The sequence below is a fragment of the Amphibalanus amphitrite genome, unplaced genomic scaffold (assembly GCF_019059575.1).
Source record: "Amphibalanus amphitrite isolate SeventyFive unplaced genomic scaffold, NRLGWU_Aamphi_draft 000084F_arrow, whole genome shotgun sequence".
Classification (NCBI taxonomy): domain Eukaryota; kingdom Metazoa; phylum Arthropoda; class Thecostraca; order Balanomorpha; family Balanidae; genus Amphibalanus; species Amphibalanus amphitrite.
The window spans coordinates 791,830-806,472 of NW_024881580.1; the positions used below are offsets into that span (position 1 = coordinate 791,830).

General features: G+C 51.6%; 2 protein-coding genes across 2 annotated transcripts; both read left to right on the forward strand.

Annotated features, from left to right (window-relative positions):
* Positions 1–3,825: 3,825 nt before the first annotated feature.
* On the forward strand, positions 3,826–8,577 carry LOC122379761 (neuropeptide FF receptor 1-like). Its single transcript, XM_043362199.1, has 2 exons — positions 3,826–4,911; positions 8,557–8,577. Exons 1-2 carry the CDS (start codon positions 3,826–3,828, stop codon positions 8,575–8,577), a joined length of 1,107 nt encoding a protein of 368 aa, XP_043218134.1.
* A 1,049-nt stretch (positions 8,578–9,626) lies between these two features.
* LOC122379811 (phenoloxidase-activating factor 3-like) lies at positions 9,627–11,353 on the forward strand. The gene has a single exon (XM_043362321.1). The coding sequence runs from the start codon at positions 9,701–9,703 to the stop codon at positions 11,042–11,044; it is 1,344 nt and encodes a 447-aa protein (XP_043218256.1). The 5' UTR covers positions 9,627–9,700; the 3' UTR covers positions 11,045–11,353.
* The last annotated feature ends 3,290 nt before the right edge of the window (positions 11,354–14,643 follow it).

Below are 14,643 nucleotides of genomic sequence, written 5' to 3' on the forward strand. Positions count from 1 at the left end.
AGAGGAGCTCCTTATAAGTTACCCATAGGTGGAACCGTTCCAGGGACAGTGTCTCGAATCGCACGTCCGCTCGACGAGACCTGGTGACCTGACCATATGTGACCTGGGGTTAAAGATTTAACACACGATGCGAAATTGACGTATCATAGGCGATACGGGCGATACCAAGTTTCGCGGAGCTGCGCAACGCGGTCATCCTTACACACGCAAAGAACGGTAGGTGTGGCCAAAAAACGCCCCCCCCCCCCTATCCGGGCGACCGCTAACTACATTCACTTCATTAGCTCGAGACATGATGCGAAGGCGTTTACCCTTTTCTTGACAAACCTAGAGTAGGTATGAGCTTAGTGCAACTTACACGTAGTTTAGAATGCTCATGCTGCTGACAGTGCTAGCGAAAGTGTTACTACTTTTTGTCGGATGTTGAAAGACCGGAGCGCATCCCCATTCCCCCCCCCCCCCTGGTTGAACTTTACCTCCGGCCTAGGCCTAGCTAGAGCACTTTTGAGTTGCGTGGCTACGTCGTGTCTTACCAGGTCGTGCCAAGCTGCATAGGCACGTGCTTGTTTGCCAAACTTTCAGTTTGCCAAACAAACTCCGGTATTGGCCGTGATTATCTAATGTAAGCACGCATTGTATGGCACAGCGAACAAGCCATGGCGAAGCGATTAGCAAGCATAATATAGACGATGCGGGTCATTACGGCGGCCTTGCGAATGAAACGTGGTCGGTTGGCCGCTTAACATGTCATGCTATCTTATTTCGGATTTAAATATCGTGCGCATTACATCTTCAAAAGTTGAACTGAGGACGGGTTCAATGAAACTGTCAAATTGCGAGTATGTCGATGTTTCCCGAGTAGAAAAACATCACTTTCAATTTAAATCAAGGCATGAATGCGAGACAAGATGGTTAGAGCAAAAAACGTCTCATTTGGAAAAAATAAGTAGCTGAAACTCTGCTTGAGGTTCATACTTCATCATGACAATTATAAATGTAAAAATAACCAATAACCTCATAATATAAATCCAAAATAGGAGCCAAAAAAGTTATATTTAAATTGATCGAACACAGATAACAGTAGTACTGGATTGGAAACAGAATATTGGCAGTTGCAGTAAGAGGCCGAATGATTTATGCGACGGCGCCAAAATGGGATTCTCGCGTGCAGCTGAATGGATAATTTGTGTGTTGTGTATTGCAAGAAATCGTCATTTTTGTGTTTTGTCGTTTACATTTAAAATCGAAGCTACCAATGTTACTTTCATTTGCTTAAAAATTAAAGTATTTCACTTTTAATTTGATCATTTAGAGGGCACAATGCGTGGTGTTTTCTTTTGAAAAATTGTGGTGCAAAGCCTTACATATGTATACCTAGGTACATCAACAATGGAGGAGGGGAATGAGCGGTAAAAAAGTGCCGTTCTGGCTACAACCCAACGAACCAAGAGGAACAAGAGATGTCTCACATGCCACCTATTCGCTTCTCTCACCGAAACATCTCTACGGGCTCAGTGGGTTGGCGCCATGGGTCACCGTGACCGGGCTGAGTGGGATCAGGACTATTCCGCTGTGTGAGCTGCATTTCAGAAAGGAAGATTTCGAAGATGATCGGTCATTTCGCACCGGCATGCAGAGACAGCGCCGTCGGCTCAAGAGCGGCGCAGTCCTGTCAGTATTGACCAGCGTGGATTACGCGATGCCCCCTGTGCACGAGCGGCCAGCGAAACCAGCCATGGCATCCGCACGCCACTCACACCAGAAGCAGGTTATGAAGGGCCAGACCGATGCGTTCTTCACGAATGACAATATCAGCTATCAGGTGGCAACTACAACTGGTCGAGTGTCCGACAGTTCCCGGAGAATGAGGCGGTACTCCAAAGTCGAATTAAGCTCCTCAGATGGTGGTCACTGGTCACGTTTCAGCCCCGCCGACGCCTCCGCCCGAATGGCACCATCAGCATCACAGCGAGTGACAGCAGGATGGTGCTCTTGTCATCCAGGAGCTAGTGGCCACGGTGGCGAAATCCACTGAAATGGAGGACCTGGATGACAGCGCCAAGGCCTCCCTGGGACACAGCTCCGGCGCCTTGGCACGCTCGGCCACCAGACGTAACAAGTAACGTTGCCTCCGCCAGCGTGCTGATCTATCATGGGGCTACGCCGCTGGAGGTACGACTGGAGAAAGACGAGGAAGACATCGACCTCACCGTGAGGATCTGCCATATTTGGAGGCAACTGCCGAAGACGGAAGCTAACAGGAACCAGCTGCTGGTCTGCGATCAACCAAAAAGTGACGAAGATAGTCGTAAAACGGGATGTCGAACTGACCGGAAGTCGTTTGCAATCATAGCCACGACGTCCTTAGGAGCCTCCTTTCAGAGATGTATGCGACGGTTTTCAATCTATTTGCTGGAAAGTGTGGAAACATGGCAACTGATAAGTGAGGCAGACACTCAAGACAGTGCTGTCCATCGAAAGTCAGGAAGCAGACACCCCAGCCACTGGTGCAACCCGATCGAGGAGCGACAAGAGGCCAAAGTTCAGCAGGGTCAAGAAGATGTAAGGCGGGGAAGTAAGGTCGCTGATGAAATTGGGAGGGCAGGCGAAGCGAAGTGACACTTGAAGGGGTGTTTTGTGACGTTGGTTTGAATTGTGACGTTTGGATGGCTCGTTGTGACAGGACTGGTGTCGATTAGCATGTAAATAAAGAGAGCAAACTCCCATGTACAAGTGCTTTTTGTGGATGAGAGTGAGGAATCATTATAATCAAATCAGTGGCATACCTACGTTCCCTCACTACGGTGAGGAAAGTGCAGCAACGTTTAGTAAAATAAGTTGCCATTATGCAAAAATGCAACAATAAACACGAGCACTGCTAGATTGCTTCTTTATAAGTTTCATTCACATAAAACAATATTTTTTTTTTGTTGCCTGTGAGAGGAGATATCGAAGCCTGGGCACGAAATATTCGGTTCTGTTTTCGGCCTCTTACTGCAGCCACCGGAATCCTGTTTCCAATCCAGTACTTCTGTTATCTGTGGATCGAATATTTCGCTCCCGAAGCTTCAGGAGCGCCAGGAGCGAAATATTCGATCAATTTAGATATAACTTTTTTGCTCCTATTTCGGATTTGTATTATGAGGTTACTGGTTATTTTTACATCTATAAAAAATAAACTCCTCACAACACTGTCAATTCATGATCAGCCAAAAGCTAATAAATTTCGCCCGATGTCATTGTCCATCTGAAGCTCGGCCGAGTCCATCACTCTCCCGAAATAGTGTTGTCTGTTTGCGGTCGGCGGGCGTTGTCGGCGAGTCGGACGGTGATTGCCTGCGCGCGGCTGACCTTATCGAAACCGACGCTGCGCCGGCCCGCCCAGCCTCCGGCCTCTGGTGGACGGGGCGCGTCCCTGCCTCCAGCCAGTATGCCGAGGGCTGCGCGGGCGGCAGGTGTGGAGGTGCTGGATCCAGTTCAGACGACGGCTGTTGAGGGCAGGGTGGATTGACACTAGTTCGGAAGACGGTGTAGTGGTTAGAGTGGGCGGGATTTGGTACCGGTAACGAGTGTTGAGGTCAGAGCGGACCGGCCTTGTAATCGGAAGCAGGTGCAGTGGCTGAGGTAGGCTGATCCTGATACGGAGCACAAAGGCAGTGGTCTGGGAGGCTCAGTCAAATGATGCTCTAAGTTTCTGAATACGGCGCAGGGTCGTTGTCGTTTGACAGTACCCCTTGTTGCGTCGCGTCCGGTGCAGCGGAGCGTCTGGAGAGCAGCAGTGACTGCCGGGTAGCGCCCGCAGCGCTGTGAGACCGCCGGCCAGCGATGATGGACACCTACGAGACGGTGGTGTGCGTGCTGTCGCTGCTGAACGGCGTGGTGGCCGTCGTCGGCAACACTCTGTTCATCGTGACCTTCTGCCGGCGGCGCGAGCTGCTCAGCCCGATGCACGCCTACCTGGTCTCCATCAGCGCCGCCTCGCTGGTGGTCGGCATCATCGTCCTCACCGGCGTCAGCTACTTCAGCCGACCCTACCACCTGGGCTTCAGCTCGCCGCAGGCCTGCCTCTACCAGTGGGTCAAGTCCTGGATCATCACCGCGGCCTCGGTCAGCATCATCTACTGCCTGCTGGCGGTGGCAGTTGAGCGGTACCGGACGTGTGTGGGCGCGCCGGCGCGCGGCGCCTCTCTGACCAGCACCGTGCTGCTGATCGCGCTCATCTGGGCCGGAGCGCTCACCTACACGGGCGCCACCAAGTACATGACGTTCCAGAGCCTCGAGTCCTTCGCCGTGGTGATCGATAATGGTGACAGCCTGAACGGCAGCGCCCCGGAGGTGGGCCCCGTGCAGCTGAAACTCTGCCACTACTGTCGCAGTTCTGCCGACCGCGTGTGGCGCGCGCACGTCGTCTACTTCTCGCTAGGATACGTGGTGCCACTGGCCGCCATGACCTTCCTATACGCCAGCGTGATCCGGCGCCTGCTCCGCAACCTGCGCCGTGATCGCAACAACAGCACCGAGCGCGCCAAACTGCGCGCCATCCAGGGCATGGTGGTGAACGTGTGCGTGTTCGCCGTCAGCTGGGTGCCGTTCTTCGCCGTGCAAATGCTGGCGCCGCTGCTCACACCGCGAATGACCCCCGGGGGTGGTGCCGAGCTCCTTCCGCCGCGCACCCGGCTCGTACTGGACGCCTTCACGCTGTTCGGCACGGCCAACTCTTGGGTGCACGTGCTCGTCTATCTGCGCTACAGTTCGCAGTTTTCCACGGCAGTCAGAGAAATGGCGGTGGAGGGCGCGCAGACCGCGCGGAGACAGTCCGTGCGCGTGGTGCACCGGTTCCACCGTCGCTCGCGGCAGTCTCGCTCGTCGTCGACGCGTCAGACTCGTCTGAGCGTCGAAACGTCGCACTCGGTGACGGCGGCGGCCGGCTGCCAGCTGTCCGTCATCAGCCAGCCGGGCCACGTCATCGAGTGCGCCGTGCAGGTGTGAATAAACCCGACAACTCTCCGCTACAAGACGGTGGACATTTATCGTGATAAGTTACAGACGTTCGTGAGTCATGTGACCAAGTGATTGACTAACGGTCGCTGGGTACGGGGTCGGCGTTTGTGCCGCTTCTGTCTGTCGGGACCTTGCTTATCTTCTCTGCTAAGTGTAAACACGACGGAGGGAAAGCGGCGAGGACAGACTTACTTCCATCAGCTGTGTGAGATTTCTGCCCGTGGCGATTGACTCGGGATGTTCTCCTGTTTCCAACGTGGCTAAGTAACTATGCAGAAGAAAAACAGTGGGGAACAAAGGCAAATAGAGTAGCGAAATAGAAAATCTGCGAATGTAGGTATGAATAGCGTGTAATATAAATGCACGTCCATATAAATGCTTCCGTGCGCTATAAACGTCTAATTAAATGTGCGCTGCATCACGAACTCCCTTAGCGTCTGAGATGGGAGCCTGAGTCGGTGAGGTGTGGTGCGTTGAAATACTACACAACTATGTTGAAACAGTGTTCGATCTCTGTGTCTTGGGAACCTCGCTAAGCTAGCCGTCCAAAAGGGACGTATGAGCCGCGATACTCGTGTACAGTATGTAAAAGATATTTATGTATAAAGAGGTGTGCCTACCTAATAAACCAGCATTCCATATTTCTTTAAGACACATGCAAAGAAGTTCCCAAATAAGCATGCAAATTATTCCGTGAACATTGCAATTAGGCCCTTGCACCACTCTGCCCAGTCTCACCGACAACGCAATAGATCAACGCATTCGGAACAAAGGCATCGAGGCGACGGAGGTAACCGTTCCGTGCTCCAATCTCCATGCTGGTCTACATTGCCTTAAATCGCCCCAAACTGGCATAAAACACGGTAAATTTCATAACTATATTGTACTTTGGCAGCACCATTTAAAAGTAATGTTAACTAGCGCTAAAGATGGTTCATGATTCTCCGTGGGGTGGGCTGTATACGAGCTTTGGGCTTTGCTTCATAGATGGCGCTAGTGGTGAACGCCTGAAAGCATACTGTGCCGCACGACTCGTTTCAAGAGCATCGGGCGGCGCGGCGTGGGACGGCGCCGGTACGGAGGAGCGTCGGGGAAATCGTATGACTGTGTTTAAAAACGGATTACGAAGTCTTCAGTCTAGTTGAAAATGTGTTAACAATATTGCTCAAAGCTTACATACACGGACAAATGAATTTGGTCACAGCCAGAATGTCATTGCCGAAACCTCGGATATTGGACGAGCCCTTGCAAACCAGATACCGTGTCGACATATCTGATACTGATTTAGATTCGTAAGAGATGGAATGAGCAAAGTCATCAAGTTTAAATTTTTGCACAAACTGATAAGGTTGAGTTTTTCCGGTATAAAATATTGTTTGATTCCTCCGTGAAACGCCATAAGACCAGACTGGTGTTTGATTCATCTGTGATTGAATCGATTGTATTGAATCAAACAAAATTTGTTGAATCAAAAAGGTTTGATTCACCGTCAGGATTGTTTGATTCACAAGCCATGATTGAATCAAACGCATTGGAAATCAGGGTTGATTGAATCAAAAAAAAAATAATGATTCATGAACTTAAAAAATTGAAGTGAACGAACATAGTTCATTATCAACAAATATAAACACCACTGCCATTACATGACAATAAAAAGAGCACAACAAATACAATATTATCCCTGATATTTTTTATATTTTATTTTTTAATTGAATCAAAAAAGAATCATTCAAAAAAAATTGGCTGAATCAAACGTGAATAATTCCTTTTATTGTTTTTTGATTCTCTGAATCAAAAGGAATCGACTCACCATTTTTTTTTGAAGGAATCAAACGGTGATTGAATCAAACAAAAATCAAATGAATCAATGATTGAATCAAACAAAAATCAAATGAATCAATGATTGAATCGATCCAAAAAAGGTGAATCAAAAACCAGTCTGCATAAGACCGCCGCAAGATTTGCTATTGCGGCGCAAGCAACCGTTCTCTTTCCCGTGCACTGCAATATACAACATGCCATGATTGTACTCGTATGCGGCGCGAATTGTGGATGGCTACGACTGCATCTCCGGCCATTTAGCTATATCATGCATCGCACTGCATTGCTTTTTCCTGAAATAAAGCATCAATCACGAATTACCTACGATTACCGAAATTGCCACTCACACGATTATTACTTCTACGATTACCGAAAACATGTTGATGACGTTGAATTAATATTGTTTTCTTAATTGGACATTTTTAAGCTCCCCTTTTTCCTTTCGTCACTAGTTTAGTTACCTCCCGCACCTCAGCTTCTCTTCGACATCCCCCTGATTTAATTGGAAGGCTTACACATGTGACGTACTATGTTCGGCTTGTTTGAGGAGCCTGCCATAGGCTGTGCTATCCATGGTGTCTATCCATAGCTGCGGGTATCCGGTTGCATTTCATTGGCTCATTATTCCGCCGTTTTCCATTGGCTTTGTTAGGTGCCAGCTATACCTTTCTTTGGCTGGCCGGGCAAGCTTCTCCAAACGGATGTAAAAGATAATTGTGATTTCGTCTATCATTTTGTTAGGATGTGCCAGTTTACGGTATTTTTTATCAAATATGATATTAATACAAAATACAACAAATGAATGACGGGAAACGAAAAATGAATAGGTAATTAAAAGTAATAGGAATATTTAGATATTAGGTATGAGATGCCGAACACCGGAAAAAACTGTTAGCGCATGAGCGGGGAATAAAGCGATATTGACAGCTTGACAAGGTCATAGCTTATCGCTGGACATTTGGCGATAGCCTCTGCACACCGGATTATGTCGCATCGCATGACATTTAATATTATACGGTCATCGGAAAAGCTTAAAATATGCCACGCCACGATCACAATAAATGTTGTAATTAAGAAAACATATGCTCGTTTTCTATTCGAAAAATGCAAAAGCGATATCTGAAATCCCTAGTGGCGTTTACGGTATATAGATAAGTATTTAATAGACCTCTTATGAGTTATGCATCGGCGAAAGCACGCCCTGTTCCTCCTTCTTTGGGCCTCTGCCACCAGCCTGGTCGACCCAGGTGGCCTGGGGGAGCGCCCCGTGATGGGCCTGTTTACGGTCATCAGGCTGGCCGAGAGCTATCTGCACGCGTGTCGCCGCCATGTGCCGGCGTGGCACGCGTGGGGCCGGCCGGCCGGCCGCGGCCAATATCGCCGCTGGCCGCGCTGACACGTGTTGACATGGGGCCGGCACACTCATTACGGCCGGCCAGGACAGGCGGCCGCAATCGGGCGGCGGACGTCAGCACACCACGCCTCTAACGTCAGCGCACCACGCCTCTGACCAGCCCTAGGGGACGTGAGCACACCGCGTCTTTAATCCGGGATGTCAGCACACCACGCCTCTTATATCAGCACAGCACGCCTCTAACTAGCCGCGTGGATGTGAGCGCACCACGCCTCTAACGTCAGCGCACCACGCCTCTAACGTCAGCGCACCACGCCTCTAACGTGAGTGCACCACGCCTCTGACCAGTGACCAGCCGCGGACCACGTCTCTAACGTCAGCGCACCACGCCTCTAACGTGAGTACACCACGCCTCTGACCAGTGACCAGCCGCGGACCACGCCTCTAACGTCAGCGCACATGCCTCTAACTAACCCCGGGACGTCAGCGCACCACGCCCCAAACTAGCCCCGCAACGTCAGTCACACCATGCCTCTAGCGTCAGTACACCACACCTCTAACTTCGGGACAACAGCACACCACGCCTGTAGCTGTTTCGTGCATCACGCATCGCGCCGGCGTTCAAAGTGTGTTTCCGAGGTCAGTTTCACAGGCATTCAGCTTTTCTGGTTCTCACGAGGATGTTCGGACTATAGCCGTTCTAGAACTTCAATCATCACACATTTCGTGACGCCACCCGGCACCCATGGCTGAAACTAACAAACTACTTGGAATGCGTTTCATGTAAATGGTGAGGTAAAACGGCGTAGGTTTACATGCGGCAACAGGCACGCCCGTCTACGATATAAATACATGGTCATGAGCGCTACCACATGTGTGTTAGCACAATAGACTTGTGGATGCCATCCATGTCATTGCTGGTGTGATAAGGCGACAATGCTGCTTTGAGAGTAGCTGGCTTGCCTGTCTCGGAGATAAATAAATGAGTCATACGTTACTCATGTGCGCAAGGCTAATACTCGTATCTACTGCACGGTCTCAGTGTGCCGATCGGACCCATGTAGGCATGCTCGTACAATACTTGTAGTTATTAGCTATCCTACCAAATGCACTGCTAAAATTGCCGACTTATTAGGCATGTGATAATATGCAGAGTTATATCGTTAGCTTTAATAAGCAGTGGGATATTTTTAGACTGGCTATTTTCTTATCGTCCTACTTACGAGCCTCCCTGAAATGTCATCTGAAGCGTTGCGAAGCGATGTCATCTCCAATGCGACGTAAAATTACATTTACGCAATATACTGGAACGGCGGATTAATCACGCTCGGTGGGGAAGGCCGTGGCGGCCGGGATGCGGCGTTTGCAGTTCTGCCGAATTGTGCTGCCGTTATCTCCGGCTGAGCCTGTCCAGGCGGTGGGCGGATGACGTCACCACGCTGTGCAGATAAACACTACTGGCCGGACGGACTGTCCGGTGCCCGGTCAGTGCTGGACAGGAGACGCTCTCGGTGAGGCAGGACTATGCGGCACCGCCGGGTCTGGATCGCCGTGGTGCTGACGCTGGGTCACGCCAGCGCAGCATTCGAGTTTGTGGCGACCGCTGAAGACTGCAGAGCGGCCGGCATGCGTTGCGTTGCTCTATCGCAGTGTCCCGCGTACAGAAACAAATCGGCAGGCCGAGGAGGTAGACCTACGGTCTGCGGCTTCCAGGAGAGTGAACCGCTAGTGTGCTGTCCGGTCCCTGAGGTGACGAGACGGAGACCTCAGCCTCCCAACATTACCGAGTCAGAGGTGCGGCCGGAGGGGAGGAACTCCGAATCATTGGACCCGGAACGTGCCACGCCGCCGACGAATCAGAGACACTTCAGGCGTCCGACTGGACCATCCCAGAGGCCAGCCAAGCCGGAGCCCAGCGCCGCTAATCTGCACGGCACGGCGGCGCCCGTCACCCCACCGACGGTTCCGCCCGCCGTGGTGCCCTCGTGCGGCCGACCGGGGGTGCCGTCAGCAGCTGGCTCGGAGTCCGGCGCCGGCGGCTCGCTGGTGTTCGGTGCAGAGAGGCCTTTCGCCGTGCGCGTGCCGCCGGTAGACCTGCACATTCTGGGCGGAAGTGCGGTGCAGCTGGTGGAACCGTTGGAGGGCGGCCCGGCCGGCCACCGCTGGCCGTGGATGGTTCTGTTCGGCCGCTGGACGGGCGACGGGCTGGGCAGCTGGTTCTGCGGCGGCACCCTCATCAGCGACCGACACGTGCTCACGGCCGCCCACTGTTTTAGGAGGGAGATACCCGGGACTGTCGGCGTGCGCATCGGCGACCACGACCTGGGCTCTCCGGATGAGGTGGACCACCAGGAGCGGAACATTTCCAGCGTGGTGATGCACCCGGAGTTTCGCGGCCAGCAGAACGACCTGGCCGTGGTGCGTCTGTCGGAGCCGGTGGCGCGGACCGTGTCCGTGCAGCCCATCTGCCTGCCGGCCGCCGGCGCCGAGCATGTGGGCGCGGACGTCGAGGCCGCCGGCTGGGGAATGCTCGAGTTCGGCGGCGACATTTCCGATATTCTGCAGGAGGTGCCGCTGCACGTGTGGCCGCAGGAGGATTGCGAGGCGGCGCTGCGCGCCAGCCGGGCGTTTGGGGCGCGGTTCCCGGACGGCCTGTTGCCGTCACACCTGTGCGCCGGCAGCCGGGACGACGAGCGACGCGACGCGTGCGCCGGCGACTCGGGAGGCCCGCTGATGGCGCGCGACGCGAGCGGCGCATTCGAGCTGGTGGGCGTCATATCGACCGGCATCGGGTGTGGCACAGAGTTCCCCGGACTCTACACCAAGGTGTCTGCCTTCACCGAGTGGATTGCACAGCAGCTCAGCTAGCACTGTGTGTGTGCGCGCGCGCGTGTGTGTGGCGCACTGAACGTTAGTTTGGTGTGTTCAGCATCAATGTCAATACTCGTATACATTCACTGGAGGTCATTAGGTTCACACTGCATTGCACTTTCGAGAGCAGCTATGAGTCATTCGTCCACCGAGTTTCATCGTCATATTCATGTTTATACCCAATGATGTTATATAATGCATTTATAGCTAACCTATAGTTCATATTTCATGCCAACTGCCCTCGCTCGCACATGTTCGCTCGAGCAGCGCCTGTTGCCCAATTTGAAGAATTGCACAATACGTAATACACATATCATAAAACATAATACCTATTTGAATTATTTTCACCGGGATTATTGAGTCACTTATCAGCAAAATGTTCACGCTATCAGAAGACGCTGCTCCGCTTTCACTTTCCTTCTTCAAGTTGTTTTATTTGACCAGGGCCAATCCGACAGTCGACACAGCTCAGAGCGATTACGATGTCTGGAAAATTTCTTAGCAGTGGGGCGTCATTGTTGTGGGCAGCCCACATTGATCGACGAGTGGCAACACTGTCTACCGCAAACCACACTAGGCCAGCACACCGCGTGGCGGCACCGCCTTACCGAACTAAAAAGCGCTGTCACTGAAACGGCAGCACCGTCTCACCGAAACAACAGCACCGCCTCATTAAAACAGAAACACTGTCTCATCACGTCTCACTAAAACAGAAATACCGTCTCACGTGGTCTCACCTATGTAACGCCATCTCACTAAAACAGCAATAATACTGTCTCGCTAAAACGGTGGCGCCGTCTCGCTTAACCCGGCAGTTGCTGGGGTATTTCGCCACCCACCGTTTGCTGGGGGGGGGGGCGTTAAACGCCCCCAGCCGATAATTCGAGAACCAATAGGCGCAGCGAAACGCACGAGGCGGCAAACGAAAGAACGCGACGAGACGCTTCAGATGAGTACTTTAAAGTTGAATTTTGAGGTCACAGGTCGGGTCAAGGTCAGGTCAAACACCTGAAATCGGGCTTTCAGTAGCATGGATTTCAGGACTTCGCAATGGGCGCCTGTCGTCATAAACTCTGTCAAAACGGTGCACAATCCATCATATAAGGCCTACAAGAGTGCCAGCTCCATGTAGGGGTCAGTCAAGCATAGGTCAGGGTCAATGTCAGATCAACCGGGAAGGCAAATATCCCCGAAAATCAAAACTGATGGCGAAAAAAGTGGGGGCGTTTAACGCCCCCCCCCCCCCCCCAGCAACTCGCGGGTTAACCCTCGCCCGTAAACGGCGATCTGCCACCTTCGCCCATGCAGGGGGGGGGTTGGTGCGACCCCCCCCTTGGCGTTTGAAAACGGAGCGTCATAGAGCTTAGCGGAAAAGACCAACGGATTGCTCTCAACGAGATCTCGCGATTGGTGGTATATTTTTTGGTCCTAGGTCAACATTTGACCTACTTTTGACCGGTCAAAGGTCAAATTTTTCGGAAAAATAGACTTTTTCAACTTTCCGCGGCGATTGCGGCAAAACGGTGGGAGATATCGACTTGAAACCTTCACTATCGTGTTCCTTGATCAATTCTCTATCGTTTGGTATGTATTTCGTTTCCCTAGCTCTAAAAATGGCGCGTTGGGAGCGCCGGAAGTCGGCAAGGTCACAGTCGGCGGCAGAAATTCGAAAAATCAAAATTTAAATTTTTGAAATCTGATTGTATTTTTGGATTTGGGAGGTCTATTTGCTCCCTATAGAAGCTAATATTGCTGCATATTCCCATCGAGGTGACAAGAATTAGCAAAATAGTGGTTCGGGCGCTTTTCAAAAATAGTACCGGACGCTGTTCCTCTTGTGACGTCATAGCTCCGTGACCTGACCTGACCCGGTCAAGTTTCTTATACCATATGATAGCCAATACTTGCCCCAACATGCATGGGAAGTTTCATGACGATCCATCAACCGATGTCCGTACCACCGGCAGGAAACCTCGGGCGTTGGCACTCAGTTTGTGAAAATCCGGCCGGAGGCTGTTCCCTTTGTGACGTCATAACTCCGTGACCTGACATGACCCGGTCAAATTTTTTTTTATCAAAAGATGCGCAAGGTTTGCCCCATAAGGTACCCAAAATTTGGCGGCGCTGCGCGCCGCCGTTTTTGCACTATTTCCGAAAAACCTCAGGGGGGGGGGTTGCACCAACCCCCCCCCTACATGGGCGAGGGTTAAGGACCAGAAGCATCGTCTCACAAAAACAACAGCGCCGTATCACCTATGTAGCGCCGCCTCACTTACGTAGCGCCATCTCAATAAAATGGAAGCACCGTCTTACTAAAACGACAGCACTGTCTCACTTATGTTGCGCCGTCTCACATAAAACGGAAACACCGTCTCACTAAAGCAACAGAGCCGTCTCACTCAAACGACAGTACCGTCCCACTAAAACGGAAGCACCGTCTCACTAAAACGAAAGCTGCATTCCTCTGACTAATAACGACAGTACCGTCCAAATAAAAAAAGCAGCACCGTCTCAAAGCACCGTCTCAAAGAGGTCACAGGTCACAGGTCATTGGGGTCATGGTCACGAAATTTGCATGGTACGTGGAAAATTGTTGAAACTTGAGATCCTGAAAATTTCGTTGCAATCCGTTGCCGCTAACGCGAGTTATAAAGCAAGAACCAACGCTTCGTCTATGAGGCCTCAATCCGCGCCAGCGAGAGTGTTGAACATGGTGCATAATATGTTATATTCACATTTATTGGGGTATTCAGGGATATGAAGTAGCCTAACACCATTCCAGCAACTACTGGCGAATCCAGAAAGGCGGTCTTGGACGTTGCGAGGGGCATCCCCCAAAAGATTCTCCAAATTCTAAAAACGATGTGTCCCAGATGACCCCCATGACCTCGAATTGATCTCTGTGATGACCCCAAGTTGACCTCTGTGACCTGACGTGTCCCAGATGACCTCCGTGACCTCCAATAGAGCTCTGTGATGACCCCAAGTTGACCTCTGTAACCTGACGTGTCCCAGATGACCTCCGTGACCTCCAATAGAGCTCTGTGATGACCCCAAGTTGCCCTCTGTGACCTGACGTGTCCCTTGATGACCCCCATGGCCTCCAATAGAGCTCTGTGATGACCCCAAGTTGACCTCTGTTACCTGAAGTGTCCCAGATGACCTCCGTGACCTCCAATTGAGCTCTCTGATGACTCCAAGCTGACCTCTGTGACCTGATGTGTCCCAGATGACCTCCAATTGAGCTATGTGATGACCCCAAGTTGACCTCTGTAGCCTGACGTGTCACAGATGACCTGCGTGATCTCCAATAGAGCTCTGTGGTGACCCCAAGTTGACCTCTGTGACCTGACGTGTCCCAGATGACCTCCAATTGAGCTCTGTGATGACCCCAAGTTGACCTCTGTAACCTGACGTGTCCCAGATGACCTCCGTGACCTCCAATTGAGCTCTGTGATGACCTCAAGTTGACCTCTGTGACCTGACGTGTCCCATATGACCTCTGTAACCTCTAAGTGACCCCTCTGATGGCTCCAAGCTGACCTATCTGACCTGATGTGCCCCAGATAACCGCCATGACCTTCAATTGAGCTCTG